The sequence below is a fragment of the Ctenopharyngodon idella genome, chromosome 7 (assembly GCF_019924925.1).
Source record: "Ctenopharyngodon idella isolate HZGC_01 chromosome 7, HZGC01, whole genome shotgun sequence".
NCBI lineage: Eukaryota > Metazoa > Chordata > Actinopteri > Cypriniformes > Xenocyprididae > Ctenopharyngodon > Ctenopharyngodon idella.
Genome location: NC_067226.1, coordinates 6,279,425 through 6,305,751, shown reverse-complemented (window position 1 = coordinate 6,305,751; position 26,327 = coordinate 6,279,425). Strand labels below are relative to the sequence as shown.

The 26,327-nt window shown below is 38.6% G+C and overlaps 2 protein-coding genes across 4 annotated transcripts; one reads left to right on the top strand and one right to left on the bottom strand.

Moving 5' to 3' along the window:
* The first annotated feature begins 2,153 nt into the window (after positions 1 to 2,153).
* Positions 2,154 to 15,809, top strand: znf710b (zinc finger protein 710b). 2 transcript variants are annotated; one of them, XM_051899668.1, is made up of 5 exons: positions 2,154 to 2,314; positions 11,931 to 13,460; positions 14,119 to 14,310; positions 14,393 to 14,564; positions 14,655 to 15,809. In XM_051899668.1, exons 2-5 carry the CDS (start codon positions 11,973 to 11,975, stop codon positions 14,831 to 14,833), a joined length of 2,031 nt encoding a protein of 676 aa, XP_051755628.1. In that variant the 5' UTR covers positions 2,154 to 2,314; positions 11,931 to 11,972; the 3' UTR covers positions 14,834 to 15,809. The 2 variants fall into 2 exon arrangements, with proteins under 2 accessions (XP_051755628.1, XP_051755627.1); XM_051899667.1 differs by lacking the exon at positions 2,154 to 2,314 and adding an exon at positions 6,122 to 10,751.
* Positions 15,810 to 15,966: 157 nt separating this feature from the next.
* On the bottom strand, positions 15,967 to 24,486 carry wdr76 (WD repeat domain 76). Of its 2 annotated transcripts, none has more exons than XM_051899669.1 (15): positions 24,318 to 24,486; positions 23,663 to 23,824; positions 23,515 to 23,583; positions 23,328 to 23,420; positions 23,155 to 23,207; positions 22,865 to 22,976; positions 22,648 to 22,749; positions 22,446 to 22,486; positions 22,135 to 22,288; positions 21,833 to 21,988; positions 21,075 to 21,190; positions 19,843 to 19,938; positions 19,541 to 19,693; positions 19,125 to 19,178; positions 15,967 to 16,922 (listed from the first exon to the last, which is right to left on the bottom strand). In XM_051899669.1, the coding sequence occupies exons 1-15, from the start codon at positions 24,366 to 24,368 to the stop codon at positions 16,655 to 16,657; spliced, it is 1,680 nt and encodes a 559-aa protein (XP_051755629.1). In that variant the 5' UTR covers positions 24,369 to 24,486; the 3' UTR covers positions 15,967 to 16,654. The 2 variants fall into 2 exon arrangements, with proteins under 2 accessions (XP_051755629.1, XP_051755630.1); XM_051899670.1 differs by having other exon boundaries at positions 16,839 to 16,962.
* Between the last annotated feature and the right edge of the window lie 1,841 nt (positions 24,487 to 26,327).

The window sequence follows — 26,327 nt, the reverse complement described above, 5'->3', positions numbered from 1 at the left end:
ACCGTTACCTCATCTCTCAGAGCAACAAAACAGGAATCAAGTGAGAGAAATGGTGAAAGAAAGATGGGATGGGGGGTGGGAGACTGTGAGAGGGAGAGAAAGACAGAAACTGAGAGCAGGATGTTTAAAGTCAATGCCCTGACCTTTCTTTAGTGGCTCAACAAACTGATTTCAGTTTCTCTGTCAGTAACAGGTTGGTTTTAAACAAGTCCAAACTGTGTAACTGAACATCTTGACAGAAAAAACAAAAATCTCTCCGGATCTCAGAAATGAAAGTAACACTGACTCTAATAAAAGGCCAGTCAGGATATGAAGTGCTGTTTTAGACCTCACTTCTCATCATTAGTTCCACTCAGTATGCCCAGGCTTGATACTAATGAGGGTCTTGTCCTAAAACACTAGGCCAGCTCTGCATGATGGGAACTGGGCTAATACAGACCTGTCAACCTAGTGCTGAATGCTGCTCCATTCACGTTGTACACAGGGGGTGGAGTGTCGCTGAATGTGGGAGAGTACATGTGCTCCATGCGTTGTGTGTGTGGATTTGCTTTTTATGATTCATTCAGCACTGAATTACGGCCAGAAACTCTCAAGCTAATCTCTCCCACTGGATCTATACACACCCTGCTGTGGGTGTGGATACACACCCAGAGAAGGAGAAAGGCTTCTTTCACACATTCAGATGTCAAGAGCTGAAATAATGTTCTGGCTTATTGCACAGTATAACCACCTGTTGGTGTATGTATATGTGTTTGTGCACATGTACACAAGATACATACTTGTGTATGTGTAAGCAAGCTGTATGTTATAATTCCTGCATTCAGGACACATCTGAGTCACAATGATCTGTCCAGGTGCATCCCGATGGGATGGGAACTAATAAGATTTCTGTAGGGTCAAACACACACTCACATGCTCAGTTTTCCAGCTTGGAGGTCCCAGTGGTCACAGATGTTGAGGGGACATGATGCAATGCAAAGAAACAGATCTCTATCTCAGTTCAGATCAGCACTAACCCTGAGCAATAACTTCACGGGAATCCAGCATAAAAATAAAATCATTAAATTATAACATGTATTAATTTTGTAACAAATTATAATATGAACTTTTATGAAACACTGTATAAATAAACTTGAATTAAATGCCAATATTCAATATATCGAAAGCTATTTTATGTGTGCTTTAGAATTGTTTGACACTATACAAATGGTTTACAGGAAAAAAAAGTCTTGTATGAAAAACCAAATGTTTAGAATACAGGTGAGAAACCTTCGCCAATTATTCCCATTATGAATTTTTCCACAAGCACTTGATCCACAATCATTAATGCACCTTTATACTTCCACTAAACCCTTGCTTTGTACAGTTTTACTGTCACACCTAAATCCCTGTACAAGCACGTAATTTGGCCAAAATTGGTCAACTTTGGAACCCTGAATTACAGCACTTTAAACTGATACAGCATTTTCACACACTCTAAACATGTCACAGAATGGGTCCTTTACCACCATCTGTGTAAATGGGAATAATTAGGAGGCCATGATTGATAAAGGAGAATATGCAAAGTGGCCAGGATGCCTAGGTTACACAATTGGACCCCCACAGACCAAGCACCCTTCTTTTAACAGCAATCATAGTATTCCCCAGGAAGTCTCCCATCCAGGAACTGGCTCAACCCTGCTTAGTTTGAATGGAAACCAGGGGAGAGTTGCAGAGAGTTTACATTAAATACACTAATGTTTTATAATTTAAAATAAACCACTCGCATTTTGGGATTAATTCACCAAATATAATGACAGGGCGACCTCTCCTGTTAGTGCAAGAAACTACACATGCCGCTTTAGAGATGTATAAATAAGGGTAGTGAAGCGTCCTCTAACGTCCATTGTTTGTATAAGTCTTCTAATTTATATAAATTACCCAAAACAAAAGTGCACGTTGAACACAGATACAGAATGAACATACTTCTTTATGATTTGAATCTATATATTCAGTGCTTTGAAAAGCATGTCATTATATTTCTCAAATTCTGTCCATTTCTTTTACAAATAGCATTGTCTGCGTTGCCAATATTTGTATTAAATTCAAAAGGGTACATATTTTTGTGTCCATGAGCTCCATCATTTACTTGTGACAGCGAGGAGGAGCCCGGGCTGTTTATTCGTTCACGTCACTCTTTCTCTCATTCCCTTCTTCCTTCCTTCCTTCCTTCCTGCCGAACACAGAGAACCAGACCAGCAACAATTCGAACTAGAAAGCGACATTCAAATCTTCCAAAGTGTTTTCTACGTATACACCCGATTTTTGGAGCGTGGTAAGTTCGACAACGGTCCGTTCATTATTGCCATAGAAACAGAAAACGAAACTGATCGAATAGCCCCCGAAAAAAAGCCCGGCTGTCCCACTGTCTATCCCAGCGAAACTCACCGATTTCTGTATAACTGGCCTCAAAATATAATGTGCACTCTGAACTGGATGCTGATATTTACATTTCCGCTTTTCATCTGACATCTACATTACGATTTGCGCTAGTATTTCCGAGGGAGCGATTCCGTATTTAGGTCATTTTATAGAGCCAAAATGTCGCGGTTTCTTTTTACTTCCACATTCTCTCATGGCACAAACAGATGGCGACGGGAGGGGAATGGAGGGAGTGTAAAAGAGCCGCATAAACGAATAGAGCAGGCCACACTCGCCTTCGGTTAGCCTAGCTCACTGTATGACCGGAGCAAAACTTAAGACAGGCCCATCCCCGTGCAGTCTGGATTCAAGTTTCCCTCTCTGAAGTTTCTTTTCACAACTCTTTACATTTGGACGGAATGTAGGCTAGCTGGTGATGCTGAAGAATTTGGCGAAGTTTTAAGATGTAGCTAGCTGGCTAGTGAATTTGCGTGGGATTTGTTGAAGTGTGGTTTATGGGTAGTCGTTGCCATATTTATTTTAAAGATATTGAATGAGTGCATATATTAAACACTGATGATGACTGCGATTGTTTGTCAACATCAGGTCAGGTGCATCGTTGTCACACACCATCTTCAGATCAGATGTTCTGCGTGCTGAAAGATATCAGCATCAGAGTTTGTTTAGCTACTTTTACCGCCTGGGTGACAGTTTGTGCATCTCATTTGTTCAGACATGAAGCATGATGGTTAAATGTGACTTTTGAAGACGATGTTGTCCAAATATTAATTTATAGGACTATGAAGTGTATGGTTTTGTTAAGTGATAGACCAATATGAAAAATTTGAACATATCGGCATAGGCCAATAAATTACTAAACCTACTTCCGTTCACACCAACGATATTTATCACACGCAGTTGTCATCTGCCGCTTTAAATGCTCAAGCTCTTTAATGTCGGGTAGACTCTGATTGGCTGCCAATGTTTTGTTTTCTTTCGTTCCAACAATATTATTCCTTATGAGTCATTAAAGGCCATTCACACAAAGGACAACAACAACTAAATGTTTCTCATTCTAACTGCCCATTCACATCAAGGATGATAACTAACGATAATGATAAAGATAGTTTTAAAAATCGGTCCAAATTTTAAATAATAGCAGAATTAACAATATAACGATAATGGCACAGAGGATATCGTTGGAATCACTTTCAGAACTATTTTTTTCTAGCTGACGACCGATGATAATTGACAGCCAATCAGAATTCACCTGCCTTTAAAGAGATTGCGAATTTAAAGTGAAAGACAACATAAGTGCTACGCGACGTGCGCGTGCTTATAATAAACTCGTGTGGACAATACTATTAGCTAATAGCTAGTTCCCTTTTAATATCTGTCTCAACGTTGCGTCATCTGTGACGCTACGGGAAACAAGCGTGATGCACGGCATCTTCATCAGACTTTATTTTGGTTATTTTGAATATCCATTCACGCCACACTACAGGCAAGCATTATATACCATTAGCTATTATCTGCCAAAATGCAGATTCGTCATGCGACAACTTGTTATGCAACTGAGATAGCAGGAGGCATTAGGAGGCATAATGATTTATTAATTTACGTACAAAATAACAACTTAAAATGTATTTAAATAACTACATTATATGCATATTTACATTTGAGTTGAAAATATTATTAATTAGCCTAACAAAATCTTTAGTAAAATCTTTCAGTCTCTAGGGGGGACCAGATCACCTGGTCCCCCAACAAGCTATGCCCATGCTGCCAGCCCATCGGCTACCCACCGAAGCAACACTGGATATGCGAACTAGGAGCTCTTCCACGTGCAGTCTAAAGAAGTGAAGGAACTCACTTCTTTAGGAGGAACACCCCCACCCCCACCCGTGGAACCAGAGTGCAGCAGGTTTGATGAATGGTTCCTCCAGCCTTGCTGCCGTCATTGAGCTGCTCCTCAGAGACCAGCCCCATTTTTCCCCAAGGTGCACACAGAGGTCTCTAAGATGTGGCATGCCCCATATTCGGCTCATGCCCACGTCGCTGGCTTGATGTTGCTCTCTACTGACAACAGCACAGGGGATATTCCAAGCTTCCCCCTATGAAAGAAGCCATCACAGCTTACCTCTGCTCCTCGATGTTGCTGAGGGTAAAGTCATCATTAGTGCCACCCCAACAAGCTGTGTCACACCACCGCCAACATTGCTGGGAAGGCCTATGCAGCAGCGGGCCAAGCAGCCTCAGCCCTCCACTTGATGGCTGTCCTGCAGGTGATTCAGGTGAAGATGTTGAAGCATCTTGATTAGCACAGCCCTGATCCGGAGGTCTTCAGACTGACCTCACAAAGCAGGTTACTAAGATGACGGCCTAATCCATCGCCGCATGATGGGGATTTTGGTTGTGTTGGACCAGCACCTCTGGCTGACTCTCATTGATATGAAGGGCGCGGAGAAGGCTATCCTTCTTAATGCCCTTCCAGAAAAGCGGCTCCGGTCTCGTACCTGACTCCTGGAGAAAAGAGGAGACTATTGCTTGGGATTCAACACTTTCTTCTCACTGTCGCTGTAGTTAGATGCGCCACTTAAACAGTGTTCTACTTGAGTTATGTTAAGCACAGAGATTCGCCGCTTCTATCTCTTGTATTATTCTCGCGCTTACAGCGAAGTGCTGCTATACAACTTGTTGTGATAAATATGTCTTCTAATGCAGTATTTCTACTGTGAGACATTGTGCTTAGGGACATTAGCGCCGCTTGTGCTTAGCACCCTTCGCAGTAACATGCCGTGATTGGAGCACGTTCCCCATAGCGTCACAGATGACGCAACGTTGAGACAGATATTGAAAGGAAACATCTCTGGTTACTGACGTAACCTCGGTTCCCTGAAATGAGAGAATGAGACGTTGCATTCATGCAATGTTACTGCTATGTTCAGGGTTTTTCGTAAGTGGCTATTTCAGTCAAAAGATTCTTTTTATTTTTGCGATCAAACGTTCAGTCAAAAGATTCTGAGGAAATGTCGTTCAGTACCACATTATATAGGAGGCGTTCCCGCTTCTAAGTCGTGTACTTGAACGGCATTGGCTATTGCGGTGCAATAGCGTTATTGCAATCAGGCAGTGTTGCGGTCCGCGGTTTTCTCGTGGAATAGGGCTACTTTAACACTGTTGCTGCGGGTTGTTATTCATGTCCGTGGGTTGAAGCAACCCCAAATAACATATTTAGCCCTTGGAATGTGAATTTTACCAGGGGAATGCCGCCAAAAATGCGGATTTTACCCCCCGAAACGCGATTTGGCTAGTTTTGAGTAGCAGTTGGGTGGGTGATTTTTGTTGTGAAATCCTGGCAACCCTGCAATCAGGCTTCAGTATTTCTAGAAGAAAGGTGTTTCCCCATAGCATCACAGATGTTCCCTCATTTTAGGGAACTGAGGTTATGCCAATAACCAGAGATGTTATATTTTATAATTATAGTTATCTTTATAGTTATTGTTCTTTGTGTGAATGGGCCTTAATTCTATGATAATAGGGGAGTCCAAACCACAGCTATGACGATAACGATACAGAAGAATGATATCATTGGGATAATTTTAAGACTCTTTTTTTTTTTTAATCTGATGAACGAAAAAAAACTTTTTGGCCTATAAGAACCTACCTGTCCTTAAAGAGCTTGAGCTATTAAAGCAGCAGATGACATAACTGCGTTGGTGTCGATATAGTTATCGTTATGGTTATTTGTAGTTATTGTTGGGGTGAACAGACTTTTATCATTATAGTTGAGTTTAGAATGATCATTAAAACTCTATAGTTGTCGTATAGTTACCCTCCTTGGTGTGAATGGGTGGTTCACATGCATAAATCAAATTCAAAGTCTTCCAAACAGCTTTGTATATAATGCACGTTTATATTTTTTTAATGAATTTTGAATTAATATTGAGAATGTATATTTATACATTTATGCTATTTAGTGCACACTCATTTGTCACTAATTGTTTATGTAAATAGCAATACTTAAATACTTAAAAAATACTTCTTTTTTTTTTTTACACTTGTATATGGTAATGAATAGGTTTGATGAGGCAAAGGATGGCAAAACATGTAGGCCTACAGATGTCAATTTGTGTTACACAAGGTGTGAATTACTTTTTTATTGTAAATCTTAGTTCTTATAAAGTTGATGAGAGATGTGGGGTGTCAATTATGCTTTATGAAGAATGTACTATTTTCTATGCCCTTTTTAATGCTGTAAAATCACTCAGCCCCTGTTTCTCTCTATCACACACTCCTAAGTGACATATTCAGTTGTGTTTCACCTAGGTATCTGTAGATGAGAATTATACTGGTGGTCTTTATTACAAATCTAAAAGTCAATCTTTATAAAAGTAGCTCTTTGTGAGATGCTTTGGCTGGGACAGCTGGTAGTTAAATTCTTGTATGTTTCTGCATGCTTTCCTGATGTAATGCTCTATATTTATTGCTGTTGTTGAAATTTTGTCTAAAAATACAGTTTTCTTATAAAAAATAATGGCACAATTTGTAGATAATGAAGTAGCACAGATGCACTTCATGTGTTATCATGATGAGGCATTAAAGATAATAAACTACAGTGACTGTACTATATTTGTGAAATATAGATGTGGTTTAGATTGAGATTTAATCGCTGTGACTGTTTAAAGGGTTTGCTACATGGAATTTATCTGGGTATTACAGCTACCTTCTGTATCTTCACTGTAAACCCGAATAAGTTTGCAAAACTCAAAAAAAAAAAAAAAAAAAAATTGAGGCAATCGGTTACATCAAAATTTTTAAGTTAAGAAATTCCAAGTTTAACTACGCAGATTTTTATTTTGTACTCATACATTTTAATTGTTCTTAAATTGAAATATCTAAGTAAACTAATTCATACATTTAACTTAAAATTATCCTGCATGCTGGGAAATAGAAATCCCAGTCCAATTTCAGTCAAACTTAAGTTTGTCTAAATTAAAAGAAATTAGTTCATAAAACTCAAAACAGTGAAAGAGTTCAGTTTACTTAAAATATGTCAGTACTGTGAACTCGGAAAAAAAAGAAAGTGCTAAATATTCATAAAAGTTAATCTGACTGAACTAATTAGTTTAATTTAAGTTTGTCCTAATCAAACCAATGAATTATTTTGAGCGTTGGGGTTTACAGTGTTTGCTGCTCTGAAAACTCTCTACATGCATTCAAGAAAAGCAATCATTCCCTTTATGTGGTCAGTCAAAAATAGTTTCTCTTTGCATGTGGCCATCATCTATATTAGTTGCATGTTTGAGACAACAAAGACAATTACATCGGAGTAAAAATAGCACATGAATGATTTATTCAAGGAATTGTTTCTTTTCATAATTTTACAAAAATTGTGCTTAGTGATACTTAAGTGTTGATACAAGATTTTTAGTGGGGATGCTAGTGCAGGAATTGTTCTGTCCTTGCCATTCAAGATTATAAAATCACAACTTCAAAGTAGTTTAGATGGTGGCTGGTAGAGTTTTATTTGTTGCATGCCTGCCTCTGGGGAGTCTGTTTGTATTTTGGTTTAATTAGTTAGTTGTCCTTTTGCTAGTGCCTTTTATGATTCACAAAATGATACAAGACACCAGTTTGGTACACATTTTGTCAAAACACATTTTTAGCACTTCCAGTGTTTATGTAGTTACTGTGTTTTGACTAGGGTAGAAATGCAGCATTGGGTACTAAACACTATTCATCAAGACATTTAGGGAAGCTGCATATTCAAAACATTGCTCATACCTGATTTGCATCTTGTGATTGTCCTTGCTGAATATTATTCAACTTCTTTGCACATTTGACTTCATAATATTGTTAATAATTTGAATTCATAACATTGTACCAAATTCCTTTGTATATTACTGTAATGAGCAGACCTTTCTCAGGGGAGACCCTGTCAATATTTCTCTTTCCCTCTCTTCCTTCCCTTCCCCCAATTGTTTTGAATTCTTTCTACTTTTTCCTTTCTTTTCCATTTGTTCCCATTTGATACCCCCACAACACACAGAGTTAACTTTTTCTATTTCTCCATCGTTCCCTTTTGCTATGATTCTCTCTCTTTCCCATTTCTCTCTTTCTGTATCTTTCCCCCTCCCTCCTCTCTCTCTTTCTCTCCCCTCCCTCTCCTGTTCTCTTTATCTCCTCCCCTCTCTCCCTCGATTTCTCTCTTACCATTTGCTCTCTCACAATACCCCCCTCCCTCCTCACTGGCAAAGGCTTCTCTTCTCCTCCCTCATCCCTCCATTTTCTCTTCTTTCACAATGCTTCTCTCTCTCTCAGCCATTTTAAATGGAGGTATATCTACTTATCTTAAATCCATTAAAAATAAATACTCAATAATTGTGAATTAATGTAGAATTAAGGTGTAATTATATCCCACAGTTATAAATTAACTTTAATCACTAATGAACAATGAGCCTCATTCATGAAAACAAGTAGAATGAATTTCTGTAGATGAATGGTTTATAAAACTGTTCATCCAAAAGCTTAAAAATGCTGCCTTTGGAGGATGCATTCCAAGGTAGGAAGGCATCAAGGCATGTCCAAATCTAATTTTAGCTTCATCTCCTGAGATACCTTCATTTGATTGATTTTTGCAGCATAGATGTATCCTTTGCGTCCTTTGATATCCCACGATTCTGTGCGTTCCATTCTGTGACAGTTGAGCTAAAAAATAAAGATGGCGTCTGAAGGTTGCGGTTGGTGATCAGTCTGTGTGTAAATGTACGTTTTTGGCCAACGGTTTCCACTTTTAATGTCATTTCTAGTGAGAAATCCCTATTGTAGTAATTAAATATTTGCTTAGTTTTCACAAAAGCTCTCTCATTTTTTTTTTTTTTGTTGTTGTTGTAGATCATTAAACTGTTATGCTGCCTCAAAAGTCTGTCCGAAATCAGTTTCGAGAGGTACCTTTCGTGTGCAAACACTGCCTGCAAAGTCATTGCCTAATAGGGCAGCGAGGTTGCAAAGTCAGCTGCCTACGTTTTTGGACACAGCATAGCACAGCTTCTCATACCTTGTTGCTAAATTGTTTACTTATTGTGCACTAATTGTGGTTTGAATTTAACTGGATGTAAAAAAATGTGCCAAAATCAAAATCTACATCCTGTTATTAGTGATTTTGTCCATACCAAGTTTGTTTGTTGAAGCTGCGATGTAACAAATGTAGCAACAGATCTTTTCTTCTGTATTATGATGGACATCCGAATAAAAGGGATTATAAAAAAAAAAAAAAGTACGGCAGCGATTTGGTTCAATTCATTGGTTGTTGATTGGATGGAGGCAGATTGTAAAAAAGGGATGGGTATATGCAGACCAAATGATTGAAGTCCAGCATACACCACCAGAGAGAAGTCTGTCGTTTTATTGGATGATCGAGTTATGACATTTTGAAGAACAGCGAAGCATAAATGCATCATAATAGCTTGACAGTAAATGGATACTTGTGTCTGAGAACATAAATGCATATAGTGTCTGCTGAGCATTAAAATAGAGATATGCTGAATGCTTCTGTTTCTCAGGGTACAGGCCAAAAGGTCCTTGTCTGGCACAGAGTCTCTCAGATGCATGTCTGCGCTCTCAGCCTCTGTTCTGTCAGCCTGCTAGACATAAACTTGAAGCTGTATGATGATTTCCTTTTTTCCCCTCTGCTTATACATACCCATTTTGTACTCCTCTTTAATTTGATCTCATATCCGGATTGTTTTATAGAATATGTTTTCTATATTTCTTCTAAAATACTTGCAGCTCCCATCTGTTTTTACGCTCTGTCAAACACATCTTTGTGTGCTCGCTGTGATGTACATGTATGCCTATATCTTTATGGCTGAGCTCACATTTTCACAGCATGAATGTTTATGTGCTCAAATGTGTTTCACAAGTGTATGCAAGAGAGAATGTCTGAGTGAGACAGTTGGAGAGGGTAAGAGGGAAGGAAAGAAAGAAAGAAAGAATGAAAGAAAGAAAGAAAGAAAGAAAAAGAGGGGGAGGGAGGGAGTGAGTGAGGGAAAAGAGCACTGTGTGTATGTGTGTGCTTGCTTGCACCAAAGAGAGAGAGACAGAAAAAGAGAGAGAGGAGAGTGGGGGAGGGGAAAGCAGAGAGAGAAAAAGAGTGAGAGAGGAAAAAGAGAGCACACATACACAGAGAACAGAGAGAGAGTACGAGAAACACAGAGGAGAGAGTGTCTGTTTTGGTCCAGAGAACATATAATGTATGAAGGGGAGGGCAGCGGGTGAATTCAAACCTGTGACTCTGCCTCAGGATGAGATCTCTCAAACACCTGAAGCCACAGACCAAGAAAAATGTGGTGAGTTCCCCTCGCAACTGCTCCAATGCCTTCTGAGGGCTCAGTTTGTTTAGCAGATTGTTTGTGTGTATGTATGTGTATGTTCACTAAACCGGATGGCCCAACTGAGTGGCCTGATCAAATGGCTCAGCATATTTTTGTATATATATTTGATTGATTCTTGTTTTTAATTACCACGTTTTATTTGCAGTGATTTAAAAAAAAAAAACATATATTATTTGATCTGTTTTGAAATTCATCATAGTGTTTCAGCTGCTTTCAGTCGCCATTGTCTCTCTTATACCCTAATCCTTCATTCTGCCTGTCTTTCATTTTTTTTAGTCTCTTTCTATTTCTTTCTTGCTCAATCTTTCTTGCTTGCTTTCACTCAGTCACCCAGCCACTCTCTGCCCCTCCCTCTCTTTTTCTACTTCTCTTTCTGTTAACTCACTCGTTCTCCTTGCTGTATGTCTTCTTTCCCTTATTCTGTATAGTCTCTCACTGTCTTTTTAAAGATTTACCGTTGTTCCTGAAAATATCTACTAGAACAGTCATCATTACATAATTACTTTTGTTACATGATTTGCATGATGTTCAAGCAGACTTTGGATTTTCTTAAGGTGTGGAATCCTCCTTAAAAAGGGTCACCTGTCTGAGGGAATGAGGCTTTGTGTTGAGTGAGTGAGATGGAGAGGTAGCAAGTATGAATACTAGACGATGCTGCCTGGGTTACCTAGTTTTAAAGGGAGAGGACACCCAAAAATGAATGAAATCTGACTTTCTTACTTCAGTGGAACACAGGAGATATTTTGAGAAATGTCTGATTTTGTCCATACAATGGAAGTCAGTGCTAACCAAAACTGTTGGGTTACCAACATTCTTTAAAGTCATACAGGTTTGGAATGACATGAGGAAATGATGACAATTTTTGGGGCAAACTATAGTGTTTTTCTTAAAGGTGAAGTGCATTTTATTTTTTTGCACCTCTAATGGCACCAAACAGAATTACAATCGTTTGTTTTAACAGGCAGACATGGCAACATCAGTTCAGCCAATGGTGTGATAGTCACAATACCTTAACCACACAACATCTTTAGATAAAAGTTTGCAAATAATTTTGAGTAGTTTCGAACTAATAGAGAAACTGGGCATGTAGGCATACTAAACTAATCTGCATGTGTTTATGTGTGTGCTCTACAGGAGGAGAAGACACAGCGGCTGGTCAGATGTTATTCTGAGGCCATGCACCAGCAGATGGACGCAGGCACACAGACAGACCCTGTGGTGGTCCTGTCTCTGGCCCAAGCAGCTGTGTTGGGACTCATCTCACAGAACGAGGTCTTTGGCGCCACCATCGCCCCCAACGGCTTCTACACCGGAGACCCCAAAGAGTCCCCCGCTCCGCCAGGTGAGAGAATGGACTACGAATACGCCGACCAGCTTATAGGCGCCAACGGCGACTATCTTGGAGAGAATTTGGGCGAGGATGGGAACATGCACTCCAGCTGTGCCGAGAGAAGGTGGCAGGGGCAACCCGAGAACAGCAAACCCTCTGTAGAGCACCAAGACATGGCGTCACATGTTAAAGGAGAGGCTGTGACCCCAGGTTTGCCCTCCTGCACTCACATGATGAATAACATGGTGCCCAGAGAAGGCATGCAGATGGTGGACCCCTCCAGCTACAGGGTCCTGCCCAAAGCCCAACCCAACAACTGCTGCTCCACCTGCGTCAGAGACCCCAAGAGTACGCACCCTCCGACTGACCAACATTTACACCCTCATTCCCACAACCACACACCTCATGAGGTTCCTTTACGCAACAGGAGCCACGCACATGAAAAAGGAGTAGATGAGGTAACCGAGGACAGGGACAACGGGAGAAATGGCATGGGGAAAGCAGGAAGCGGTGGCGAGGAAATTAGCAGCTATTTTCAGACTAACGAGGTTGGCTATGAGGGCGGCGAGATGGAAGGGGTAGGGGACTTCGATGAGAACAGTGAGGGGATGTTCTGGGCAGAGCCCGTGGAAGGGGAGGCCCCCCGTGGCCGCCGGATCGACCGACTGGACATTAACATCCAGATCAATGAGTCGTACTGTGTGGACGTTGGCGAGGGCCTGAAGCGCTGGAAGTGCCGCATGTGTGAGAAGTCGTACACCTCCAAGTACAATCTGGTCACGCACATCCTGGGCCACAATGGCATCAAACCACACGCATGTCCACATTGCGGCAAACTCTTCAAGCAGCCCAGCCACCTACAGACGCACCTGCTGACACACCAGGGCACACGGCCACACAAGTGCACTGTCTGCAAGAAGGGCTTCACCCAGACCAGCCACCTGAAGCGGCACATGCTGCAGCACACCGACGTTAAGCCCTACAGTTGTCGTTTTTGTCGTCGTGGTTTTGCCTACCCCAGTGAACTCCGTGCTCACGAAGTAAAGCATGAAAGAGGCCGGTGCCACGTCTGCTCGCAGTGCGGCATGGAGTTTCCTACCTATGCCCACCTGAAGCGTCATCAGGTGAGCCACCAAGGACCTTCCACCTTCCAGTGTAGCCAGTGCAACAAGTCGTTCGCCTACCGCAGCCAGCTGCAGAATCACCTGCTGAAGCACCAAACGCAGCGCTCCTTCTCCTGCAGTCAGTGTGGCCTGCAATTCCTTCAACTGCATCAGCTACGCCAACACTCCCTAACACACAAGACAAACAAGCCTCAGGCCCGCGCTACCAAGGTACAGAGTGTATTTGTGTGTTGTATGATCAGTACTATAAATCAGCCATAGTTTTAATTACTGGTATTGGCTATACTGGGTCGTTCCGACTGTTTTACAATTTAGATCATCATCTAACAGTAACGCAAAGGGATAGTGATAGATTATGGTATAAACTCTGTAGGGGTTAACCCTCTGTTTACTGAGTGTGCTCCTAGTTTACTTCACATTTAAAACTCTGTTGTATAAACCAAATGATTCCAATCCATTGGTAGTTCTATTGTCTACTACCAATGGACAATGGACCAACTTTTTATTTCTATAGAATATTTCAAAAGGAATATTTATCTTTCATATAGATATATCCCATCTCTCTCTCCATCATTCACTGATTGACTGGTAAAGGCTTTTATCCTTTCTCATCCCTCCGTTTTCAATTCCCTCTCAGCCATTTTTCATTGTAGCTCAAGATCTACCTAGCCAGCATTAGTACCTAATACAGTATAAAAACACTGCAGTATAGTATTTCAGTTGATACCATAACAAATAGTTCATTTATATGCTAATTGTTTAGACTAATGTTGTCATAAAATTCAAAATGATTTAAAATGCACAATTTGCATCAAACCTTTTGTGATGTTGCCATGGTTTATTTTAGTTGTGCTTTTTTTTCCATTAGGGAACAAAGGGGTTTAAGTGTGACGTATGTGCCCGAGAGTTTACATTGTCTGCAAACCTAAAGAGGCACATGTTAATCCATGCCAGTGTCCGGCCATTCCAGTGTCACGTGTGCTTCAAATCTTTCGTCCAGAAACAGACCCTCAAAACTCACATGATTGTACACCTGCCTGTGAAACCCTTCAAGTGCAAGGTAAGACTTAAAACGCTCTTCACACCAGCTCTTTGACACTTTCTCAGTCTGGTATGTAAAGCTCTTGATTCTTTTTCCACAGGTGTGTGGAAAGTCATTTAACCGAATGTACAACCTCCTGGGCCACATGCACCTCCATGCAGGCAGTAAACCCTTCAAATGTGCATGCTGTTCGAGTAAATTTAACCTGAAGGGCAATCTTAGCAGACACATGAAGGTCAAACATGGAATGGACGTCTCTCCAGATGGACAAGGTGAGAAGAATACAACCATATTTGATCAACATCCTCTAACATGGCAGTTAAATGTTTCTAAAATACATTTCATTTTGATTTTTGATACAGATGGCCCACCAGAAATGGAGCCCCATGAGGACTATGAAGATGAGAACTTCAATTTTACAGCACCAGAGAATATGGAAAACAATGATGCACCGAACCTAACTAAGCTCTCTGAAGTGGCCATCCAGGAACTTGACTATTATAATTTTGGGAAGGATGTGGGAAACTACAGTACAGCATAAAAATATTTTGAATTAAAGTCAAGCTGAATAAATGTTAAGGAACAAATGGCCTGTGCTGGCACTCATCAACCATGAGTTGATTGAGATGTTCCTCCATGAGAACCAGTGCTCACCTTTTTGGAGTTGCTCACCTTTGGTAGTTGGAGGCCATCTTGACCTCCTGGGGTTGATCTCATGGGGTAGCCACTCCAGTTCTGTCTCAAATGAAACGGAACGATAGTTTGCAAAGAGTCCTAAAACTCTTTTCAGCTCTAACAAACATCAACGCTGTATTTTTAGTATGTTGTGGATCACATGGTTACATTAATACCTGATAAATTAGCATCATGACATGCAGGTGCAGGGTGTGTATTAATTTGTGTAAATTAAAACACACCCTCCTCCAAATATAATTTTGGTTGGGAATATGGAAATAGGAGGTGCATGCAGCCTTGTGGCCTTCATCGGTGTGGTACCTCAGAGCAGTCTATTGTATTAACTTCAGTTGTTTTCATTTATATTGCCTTCACTTACAGTAACTCCAAGAAACACACCAAGAGATTTCTAGTGTAAAAGAAAAAACCTGTAAGGCCCATGTAAATGGTTGGATATCTGCATGAGTAGATAGGCTTGTGTGGGTAAAAAAAAAAAAAGTGTGAGCTTGTGCCTGGGCCCTGTGTACCAAAGCTAAAGCTCTTCATCAGGTACAGGACCATATGCCCATTCCTGAGCACCACTACTGTTGCCAGAATTAAACTAATCTAAAGTTTGGTTTAACAACTTCTGAATGGAAAATTACTGTTCCTTTGTATTGATTTGCTATTTATTTTGCACTTTGGAAAAGTCAATTAATTACTTATGATGAGCCTCTTTCATCACTGACTGTTTGAGTTCTGGTTTAACTAAAGGAGATAAAGCCTGTGTCACATCCATAATAAACTGTTTCTCAAGGCAACTCTGCAGATTCTTAAATAAAACTGTTTGTTTTTTAAGTTTATATGTATTGGAGTGAATGTTTTGATGGACAATGTGTTAAACTTTCTTTGCATTTGAATTTGGGAAGAGCATGAGTCATTAATTAAACACCGGTACAAATCACATTCAGCTACTGTATCATATGGCATTATTTGAATGAAAAAAAAAGATGACTAAAATAAAATTATTCAAGTCTTTATATTATCTTTAATATTACATTTTAATGTTACAAGAACAAAAACAAACAGCATATTTTATATAAGATAACAGTACAAGCAAGTGCTATGTTGTGCGCATAAAAAAACGTAACTTTTCAGCTTGAACAAACATCAACGCTGTATTTTTAGTATGTTGTGGATCACATGGTCACATTAATACCCAATACATTAGCATCATGACATGCCGGTGCATACACATGCAGTCTTGTGTAAAGTAATACACACCCTCCTCCAAATATAATTTTGGTTGGGAATATGGAAATAGGAGCTGCATGCAGCCTTGTAGCCTTCATCAGCCTATTACATGTATTGGAGTGAATGTTTTGAAGGATAATGTGTTAAACTGACTTTTAGATTGAACTATAAACTTTCTTTGCATTTGAATTCAGGATGAGCATGTGTTCTTAAGAAAACACCGGTATGGCATTATTTGAAAGAAAAAAAAAAAGATATGACTAAGAAAAATTATTCAAGTCTTTATATACTCTTTAATATTACATGTTTAATGTTACAAGAACAAAAACTAACAGCATATTTTATATAAAACAGTACAAGCAAGTGCTATGTTGTGCATATAAAAAAAAAAAGAAGAGGGAAGCAGAAAAACAATACAATCAAATCAACAAACAGGTAAATAAATTGATCTTTCCTAGTTGATGAAACAATCAGTAAAGATGTGCAGCCTCCCACTTGAATTGCCTCCAAGCAGAGTGTTCCTTCTTGGGTGGAATGCCGTGATGGAGCACACCGTGGTCAGGTGGTCCATGTTGCGAAAAGTGTGAAGGAGACGACCGCTCTCGTGATATACCTGAATTCGGCGAGGCTTGTCCACGCTGCCAATTACAAAACATTCTTGGTGCTTGGGGTCCCATACTGCACTCAGCTTGGACAACCACCGACCTGTCTGCATGTGATGCCTACATAGAAAGAATTTAACAGGCTGTTCAATGGGCACCTCTGATAAAAAAAAAAAAGAAAAGAAAAAAGTTCTAGTTCAGAAAAAAAAAGTTTTTGGACTAAAATGTTCCAATGTAGAATATAGCAGAATAATCTAGACATCTAGTCAGAATAAAATACAAGCACATTTATAAAAGATAAATGTACACAAAATAAGGATTTGTGCTAGTGGTAATAACTGCATTTAGTTAGAACATGTAAAATATAGGATTCTGGAGCCCACTTTGTGTGGGGCCTTAAAGGGTTAGTTCAGTCATGACAGCTCTCGGAGTGAATTTATTCAACCAGCATTTATTGGCATGGGGCATGGAATATACATAGCTTGAATTTGGCAGACAAGATCTGCTACGCTGTGGCTGCTGCTGATACAATAATTTGTTCAGCTTAGTCAAAATAAGATCTCTACAGGTGGGGCTGGGGAGGAGGAGGGATAACAGAAGCTTTCATAATTGCGCAACGTCCCAACCGTAGGGTAGGGTTAAGGCCTAAAACACACCAAGCCGACGGCTGGCCGTCGGGCAGTTTTTGTTTGTTTGCCGACTAAGTTTTCTCAGTGTGTTCCGCACCGTCGGCTAAAGTTGGTCCTCGTCTGCTTTTTATTGTTAAATCGGTGTCGGAGCTCTTCGGTCAGTCGGGCCATCTGATCATTCTGATTGGCTGTTCAGCTACTGCCACCTGCTGGTACGGAAAGGCATTTCTTCTTACGCAGGCGCAGAACGAACGTGCTACTTGGCCGTCGGGTGTCGAGCGTCGGTTTGATGTGTCAGGGCAACTTTGGACCCAGACGCTGCCGATGTGAGCCAACCCCGCAGTCTGCTTTCGTTGCCACTAATTTGTCGGCGTCGGCTTGGTGTGTTCTGGGCTTTAGAGTTTCTTGCCTGAACTATGTATTTCACCCAAAAAATGAAAACTCATTATTTACTCACCCTCATGTCATTCTAAACTCGTATGATGAAGACCTTTGGAAAACAAATCATATTTTTAATGAAATTTGACAGATTTCTGTCTCTCCCTCCACTAATACATATGAATTGAGTGGTTTAGTCCAAATTTTCTGAAGAGACTGGATTGCTTTATATGATAAACAGATTTATTTAAGCTTTTATTCACATGTAAACATTCATCAACTCACACATCAGTTGTGGTAAACGGAAGCTCAAGTCTGTTTGCTTGACACATGTGAGAACCTCCGCAAGAACCAAAGAGGTTTATTCTTGCAAGTCAAGCAGACTCGGTTTAGCTTCTGTTTTATGTTCGCTGATCTTAAATTAAATCTGTTCATCATATAAAGCGATCAAGACTTCAGAAAATTTGTACTAAACCACTCAATTCATATCAATTAGTTTTAGTTCATAACTCTTTATGAACACTTTCAAGTGTCAAAGTGGTAGTTGCGTACTGTCAATGGAGGGACAGAAATCTCTCAAATTTCATTAGAAATATCTTTATTTGTGTTCTGAAGATGAACGAAAGTCTTACGGGTTTGGAACGACATTGAGGGTAATTAATGACAGAATTTTCATTTTTGGGTGAACTATTCCTTTAAAGTGTTACATATGATGCTTAGCTCAGTTTTGCAGCCCTTTTTACACCATGTAATTCTTTTGATTTTAAAACAGACTATCATAATTTTTGTAAAGATAGACTACTGTTCAAAAGTTTGTTGTCAGTAAGATTTTTAATGCTTTTAAAAGAAGTCTCTTAAGCTCAAGGCTGCAATAAAAATACAATAACAGCAGTAATATTGTGTTAAGTATTATAACTCAAAATATAGTTTTTTCTATTTTAATATATTTTAAAATGTTTTTCTCTGTTAATGGCAGCTGAACTTTTATTACTCCAGTCTCCAGTGGCACATGATCCTTCAGAAATCATTCTAATACTTTTAGTGCTCAAGAGACATTTCTATTATTATACATGTTGAGAACAGTCATGCTGCTCATATTTTTGTGGAAAACATGATACACATTTCAGGATTCTTTGATGAATAAAACGTTCAAAAGAACAGCATTTATATAAAAATGTAAAAAGTTGTATATGCAAGTAAAAGTAATGTAAAAATGTAATGTCAAAGTTACTGACCTCAGTATTTTGAACAGTAGTGTGTAACCGATGATGTCACAAAAGATGATTTTTACAAATATGATAACACCCATACTTACGAAATTGATCTTAGTAAAGGAGTACTGCCATCCATTTGGGAAGTGTTGAATACCCTAAAACAAAATTGCAAAAGGTTAATAAAACATTTATATTACAAACTGTAATGTATTTCCAATTCTTCAGGCTCCAACAGACCCTACAGAGGATAAACGGTTTGGAGGATGGATGGCATTTACAATTCTTGGAAGGCTATTTTATAGTAAATTGCTTTGTATAGTTTATAGGTGTAGGTATAGTGTATAGGTAGTTAGGGGGAAAACATACACACACACACAAAGAGTACAAAGCCTATTCAACCTATTCTGACACATCAAATATGGTCATAGCCATGATGCTCTGGCACCCTCTATTGGTACATTTGCAGGAATATTTAATACAAGCACTTCTAGCAGTGACGCTTGTGATCTATGAGCACCTGATCGTGTTGTCCATGCAGGTGGTCAGAACTCTGTTGCCTGTGAGTGGGGAGAAAAAGGCACTGGAGACGCTGCGGCTATGACCATTGAGTTCACAGACTGCTTGACTGTTCCTTCTCTTTAGATGGCGCAAGTCATATATGTTCACAAAACTAAAAGGGTAAAAAGACAAACATAACAAAAATAATATACTTCTGTCTGCAGGGTATGTAATTTACTCAGCAATTTGTGAAACATCACGTTGATCATTATTTGGTGAAAATGAACTGAAACAGTCTAGTTTAGAAGAGTTGTGTGATACCTGCTCTCTGCCACAACAAAGTAATGCTGTTGCACAGGATGGACATGAACAGAGCGCAAAGGTTTTGCAGCCATGGTATGCAGAGATTCATATTCCCTGCAATCAAACATTTCCTTTATAATTTATGATGTAAAAAATATCTCTATGTCAGTGGTTCCCAAACTTTTTAATATGGAGTACCCCCTGAAGCATTTACCATCCTTCTGTGTACCCCCCTCTTCCACTTAGACTGCACCTTAGATTACCCCCTAAATTGACTTTCCAGTGCATATTTTTATCTTTATAAATACCTTTACAACATTAATAATATTTTAAATTAATTAAAAAAAAATAGAGTAATATGCAATGATGATAAGAATGAGAAAAGTGATTCTTTTAAATATTAAAACCGCCAGTAGGTGGTGGCAAGTCACGGTCTTAATGCATGAGTCATCGAGTCATTCGTTCATTCATTCAGTAATGAAGCAAGTGGCTGTATTTATGAATGAATCATTGAATCAATGATTTTCACGAACAACTCGTTCAAAGCAGCAGATTCGTTCACGAAACACCGCTGTGTGTTGTAGTTCTCCTGTGGCTTTCGTTGGAACTATTATTTCATTGCAAAATAGAGTAAATACTGACAATACTGTGATGAACATCACTTAGTTAATATTACCCTTTTGTTTGTTGAACCGTTGTATAAAATCAAATTTCACATTTGCAATCGTATGGATATTTGAATTTGCAGTCTTACTCGTATAATATTAACAACATTAAAAACAAAAACTTACAAAAAGGTATGTTTTGTATCAAGAGTTTGACTCTTAAATTGATCTCTATGCACCTTCTGTGCCAGGATATTTGTTCTTCATGCTAGTAAGTGCTAAATCTACAGGTACATTGTTGAGAACGGCAGTAATGTAGTGCGATTTGGCTTTGCTAAGGCAGCAGACTGCACGCAACCTATATGCACCTATATATAACCTGGATGCAGTCAGGTCTGACCGCAAAAGATTTGGTATTTTGATTGGATGTCATGAATTTACGGCATTGTGCCTGTTAGAAATACATGCTCTGTTTTAATGTTATTTTAAGGTGGGGAAGAATTAAATGAACAGCAAAACTCAGCATTTTGTTCACGCACCCCCTCTGTTGCCTCATGTACCCCAGGGGTACGCGTACACCAGTTTGGGAAACACTGCTCTATGGGGTATTTAGGTTTAACATTTATGTTGACATTTCGGTCTTACCCAGGAGTTCTACGGTCAACAACGACAACATCTCCATTCCAATCACCGAGTAGTAATGTGGAGCAGTCATTTGACAAAAAGTCAAAACTTCTCAGGATAGAGGTTGAGCGATACACCTGAGTACAAAACAGTGGTGTTATCTGTAAAATGTTGAAGGCTGTACATCTGTAAGATGGCATCAAGAAAGAGGATTAAAAACCAGATATTGGATGGTAAGTTGATTTACTAGAGATACACTAATGTGTGTAAAAAATGGTTTTGTTTGTTTTATTTGTGCAAATGACAGATTCCAATATTTCCAAAAAAAATTGTTTTGTTACTGTTCTCTTTCTCATGCTTGTAGCCAATATGGAATTTCTTTGTCATTTATACACTACCATTCAAAGGTTTGGGGTCAGAAAGATTTTTTTGAAAGAAGTCTCTTATGATCACCAAGGCTGCATTTATTTGATCAAATTTACAGTAAAACCGTAATATTATTGGAATTCAATGTAACTGTTTTCTAGTAAAAAGTAAGATATTTTATTCTTGTGATGGCATAGCTGAATTTTCAGCATCATTACTCCAATCTTCAGTGTCACATGATCCTTCAGAAATCATTCTAATATGCTGATTTGATGCTTAAGAAACATTTTGTATTATTATTAATGTTGAAAACAGTCGTGCTGCTTCATGATGGTGCATCTCTAGAAATATCACACAATAAATATGTGTGTATGACCAGTGTAAACATTTCAAAGACCGGCTATAATTTTCACCTCGTCAAACACAGCCTTCTCCAGGTCCAGGCTGCGTGCAGATCCATCATAGCTGACTGTGATGAGGTTGCAAGGGTGAGATGAGAAGGCCATGCTGGTAATTATTCGAGAGTGGGGTTCAAAGCAGAGTACACCATCATCACCCCATTTAGCATCCTTAGGGAAACACAGTTAAGATTGTACATTATGATAGGCATAACAGAGAAAATCTGGAATAGCTATTAGTCACTTAATCACACTCCCACTATCTAACGTTCACAAACATCTCTCCTTTGTATCACCCCATTATACTGTTATCTCACTGGTTTCCAAAGCCCCAGGTGGCCCGACGTGTCTCCTGCTGCCATGAGCAAGCTAGAAGCAGAGGGGTGAAAAGCTGCTGAACAGATCCGATCTTTCACAACTTTCACCACACAACCTTCATTGATAGATAATTTCTTCAGCACTTCTTGGTACCTGAAAACAAATATGTTAATACATTTAAAACAAATGATATATTCTAATTGCGTAAATTGCTACTAATTACTACAAGATTAACCCTACTTGAAACTGACAGAAGAGACACCAAAATGACATGCATAGAAAAACACTCTCTTTTTGCCATGTTACTCACGATTTCAAATCCAATGTTTTTGTATCTTGTTTTAATGGGACCTAAAAAAAAAAAAAAAAAAAAAAAAATATATATATATATATATATATATATATATATATAATCACACAGATTTTGGGTTTATATGTGATGCACAAGTAACTGGAATAAGACCAAATTCCGATTAATATAGGAGTGTTTTTGTGCATGTGTAAACACTGACCTCATTCCAGAGATTTAATAAATCTTCAGATACCCTGAAATCTTCATCCAGGTTGATTGGATCCAGTGGTATTGGTCCAGGGGGTTTTTTAACTATTTTTTCCTGAAATAAGACATATTTGTTTAATTTCAGATTCAATTATTTCATAGTGTTTTGTCAAAATTGTGTTAAAATTTACCATTAACACTTTAAATTCAGATGCATGTCAGTGACTTACAGATCTTTTGTCTGTAGAAGGGGTGATATCTAGAGTAACAGCTGTCTGAGGACCCCTATTCTGTAGCCGCAGTGACTTGCGAACAGGGAGCATCTCTGTTTCTGTCTTTTCCCTAAAGTAAATAATTTCTTTAGTTAGTGAGACGGTAGATTTTTGACCATTAAACATTAGGACAACTTCAACTGAAAATAATACAATTATATTAATAGATAATACCATTATATTGAAATAAATATTATTTACGTTGTTTTTTCATTGTGCCATTTTAATAAGTTACTATTAACAGTTACTTTTTCAGGCCTTTCTGCGTAGGCTTTGGCTTGGGTCTCAGAGATTCAGAAATCTGCAAAAGAGTACCAATGTACTAATTCATTAAGTCAATGGCATAAAGTCAAGTAAGTTTCATGTGGAAAACAGCCAAATTATTGAAAAATGACTCTCCTGCCTCACTACAAAGTTTTACCTGAGTCAATTTCAGGGAATTGAGGAAGGCCTGGTTCTGTCGGATATTCTCCAGTCGCTCCAGCTCATATTCAGACAAACCCTCACGATAACCCTGTTTGAGATGACAAAGAAAAGGTGGATTTTGCCATTCAGATGGAAAGTCGACATTTTGGCTGTAAACGTGATCGTGTAGCGTTTGTACTTACTGGAGAAAATTCTCTGTCGTTGTCTGCTTGTGTCTCTTGAACATTTTCTTCTTCCTCACGGTCATTTTTCTAAGATAATATGTAATAGTCAATATACATGTTCACAAACACAATTAGTGCTTAAATGTTCCACAAGGGACGTCTTTACCTTTCTCTTGACTGCCTTTCTGGTGTTTTTCACCTCAGACCTAAATGTCAGACATTTTGGGGATAAAATTTGTTTCTTTTCTTGGTTTTGCTTCTCTCTGATACGCCGGGACGTCCGACGCAGCGGCTCATCCATTCCAGGATTCTGAGGCGGTGTCCTCTCCTAAAAATGTTTTACATTCAATAAAAAGTTTTACATTCAAAAAATAATTAGGAGGCCTTAACGACCAGCATGTTTCTGCGCCCTGTGTCATAAAGGGGGCGCTATAATCACTGCATTGGACTGCAGGAGTTTCTTCTTCTCCTCAGTATTTTTAACGAAAACAATATAAACACTACAACACTGACCGAATCTGTTTTTATTTGTCCATTACAGTAATTAACTTTATTTTCTTTAAAATCGCTGTCGCTCAGTGCCTCAGTTATAAATACTCGAAATAACGGTTAAACCGGTTTCAATATTCTCATCTCTTCGTCAGCCATTCGCGTGAACCAAACGCCATTTACGCATTCGAGCTACACGTACAGAGCAATAAACAAACTGTCTCTATACATATATGTATATGCAGATACTGGCAAAATACTTATGACAGCACGTGCTTTATTTCTATAAAGTCTCGGAAGTGAGAAACGTTTAGTAAGGGAGCGAACCTCACCTGTAAAAGTTGCATCGTCTTTAAACTTTTTTCACTGTTATCTGCATCCATGTCTATGCAGGTGAGATTATACAACACACTTCCTTTGAATGACGCTGTTATGAAAACTCCCGCGTTACTGATCTGTTTTGTAACTGTCCCCGCCCCTTTTGTTATGGAACTGAAAGAGTGAAAGTTGATTTGATCATCTCTTAAGACAATTCTGATATTCATCTTCTGGGAGGTGTTTTAATGTGCACTCATGACGTTTCATGTTTAGGTAGCCTACTTGTTTAACCTTGCTCACTACTATAAACCGGTGCATGTGAGGTGCAGTAAACTAGCACGGCGTAATAAAAATGAAAGAGTTAAGGTTAAGCTTTAGTTCATTTATTTAAAGCTATTTTTAGACTAAGAATTTGTTAATGATTTATATATTTTATTCTTGCTTTACATTCTGTGAGCTAAATCACTTCTAACATGTTTATTAACCCTTAAATGTTTTTTTGTTTTGTTTTGTTTTTTTTGTATCTTGATTATAGAGACATTTGAGAGGCTTGTGAAGGGACAGTGAGTAAGAAATTTCTGGTCCTGCAAATAGGCCTACTTAGATACTGAATACTTGAATGACTTTTAGTTAAAAAACAAACAAACAAAAAAACTTACAGTTGTACATTTACAAGCAATGACTCGCAAATACTTTTTGGTTAACTTTCTTAAATGAACCTATAATCAATGTTCATTGAATAAATAAACAAATAGTAACATTTAAAGTGCTAAATAAAATAATCTAAAAACGAAAAATGTAATTGTAATTTTTCACCTAACCCAGACAATTTGGAACAGCATACTAACATACTATTCTTACTATTTCAGCCATATAAAGATTTATAAAGATTTAGGCTGCGTCCAAAATCCCATACTCTCTTGAGTAGGTACTTATTTTGAATCAGTACATTGCAAGCGCTAAAAAGTACGCTTTATATAGTATGAATGTGTGTAGTATGAATGAAATCTGGACATAGGCTACCATGTTGTCATTATCATGTGACTTGCAGTGTCAGTTGCCATTCACAAATCCTCTACTATGGCCTCATGGGATAGTAAAGTGTCCATTGTATGGGATGGTACTCATATGGTAACTAACCAGGTACTTTTTGCCTACTCTTTTACTGTGAATTCAGACATGCTTCTTTTGTCACATGCTGTTTTTTGCATACTCTATAACAGTATGCGATTTTGGACACAGCTGCTGAATTCGGAACCGAATAGCTTCTAGTATACTACTTTTACAATATCTTTCTATGACAGAAATAGTAGTATGCTAGTGTGCAGTTCCATATGCTGCTCCAGTCAGGATAAGCCAGTTCCAGGGAGGTGTCTCCCTCTAGTGGCTGAGCAGTTCAAGAACATAAAGCAGCAAGGTCATATGTATTAGGTCTACGCCTATACTATAGAGCTAATGCATACTAAGCTCTCTTCTGTCCATTACAATTGTATTTGAAAGGATAGGAAAGGCAGAAAATAATCTGATATCAACAGTTTAATTTTTGTGTTAACCTCAAAAATATTTACAGAAGTCCTTGTGTGGCTTTTAATTTAAATTGTATATTTAGTGTAAATGTATGTTTCAGTTTATTCCGTATGGTTGTAAAATAGTAACTAATAAAGCCCCTTTAGTAGCTTCAGTGTACCAAGCTGTTTTGTATCTTTTTATATGAGTAGCTTCACTGTAGTCTAACTGCTTTAAATTATGAATATTTTAATAGTTTTCCAAACACTGAGGACAAAACTAGTGATGTGTATCAAAATTGTGTTGCTTTAGCTTATGTTTGTCTGGATGTGAAAATGTGAAATAAAGCTGATAATAGTATTTCTCAGAAATAACCACATTTCATATTTAAATAGTATTAAAACTTGAATTAAGTCCAAGCGGAAAAAACAACATTCCACTTTAAGGTTTTTTTGAATGTTTGTTTTTGCAAGTCAGTTTTTTTTTTTTTTTTTTTTTTTTGCAGTTGTTTTTTGCAA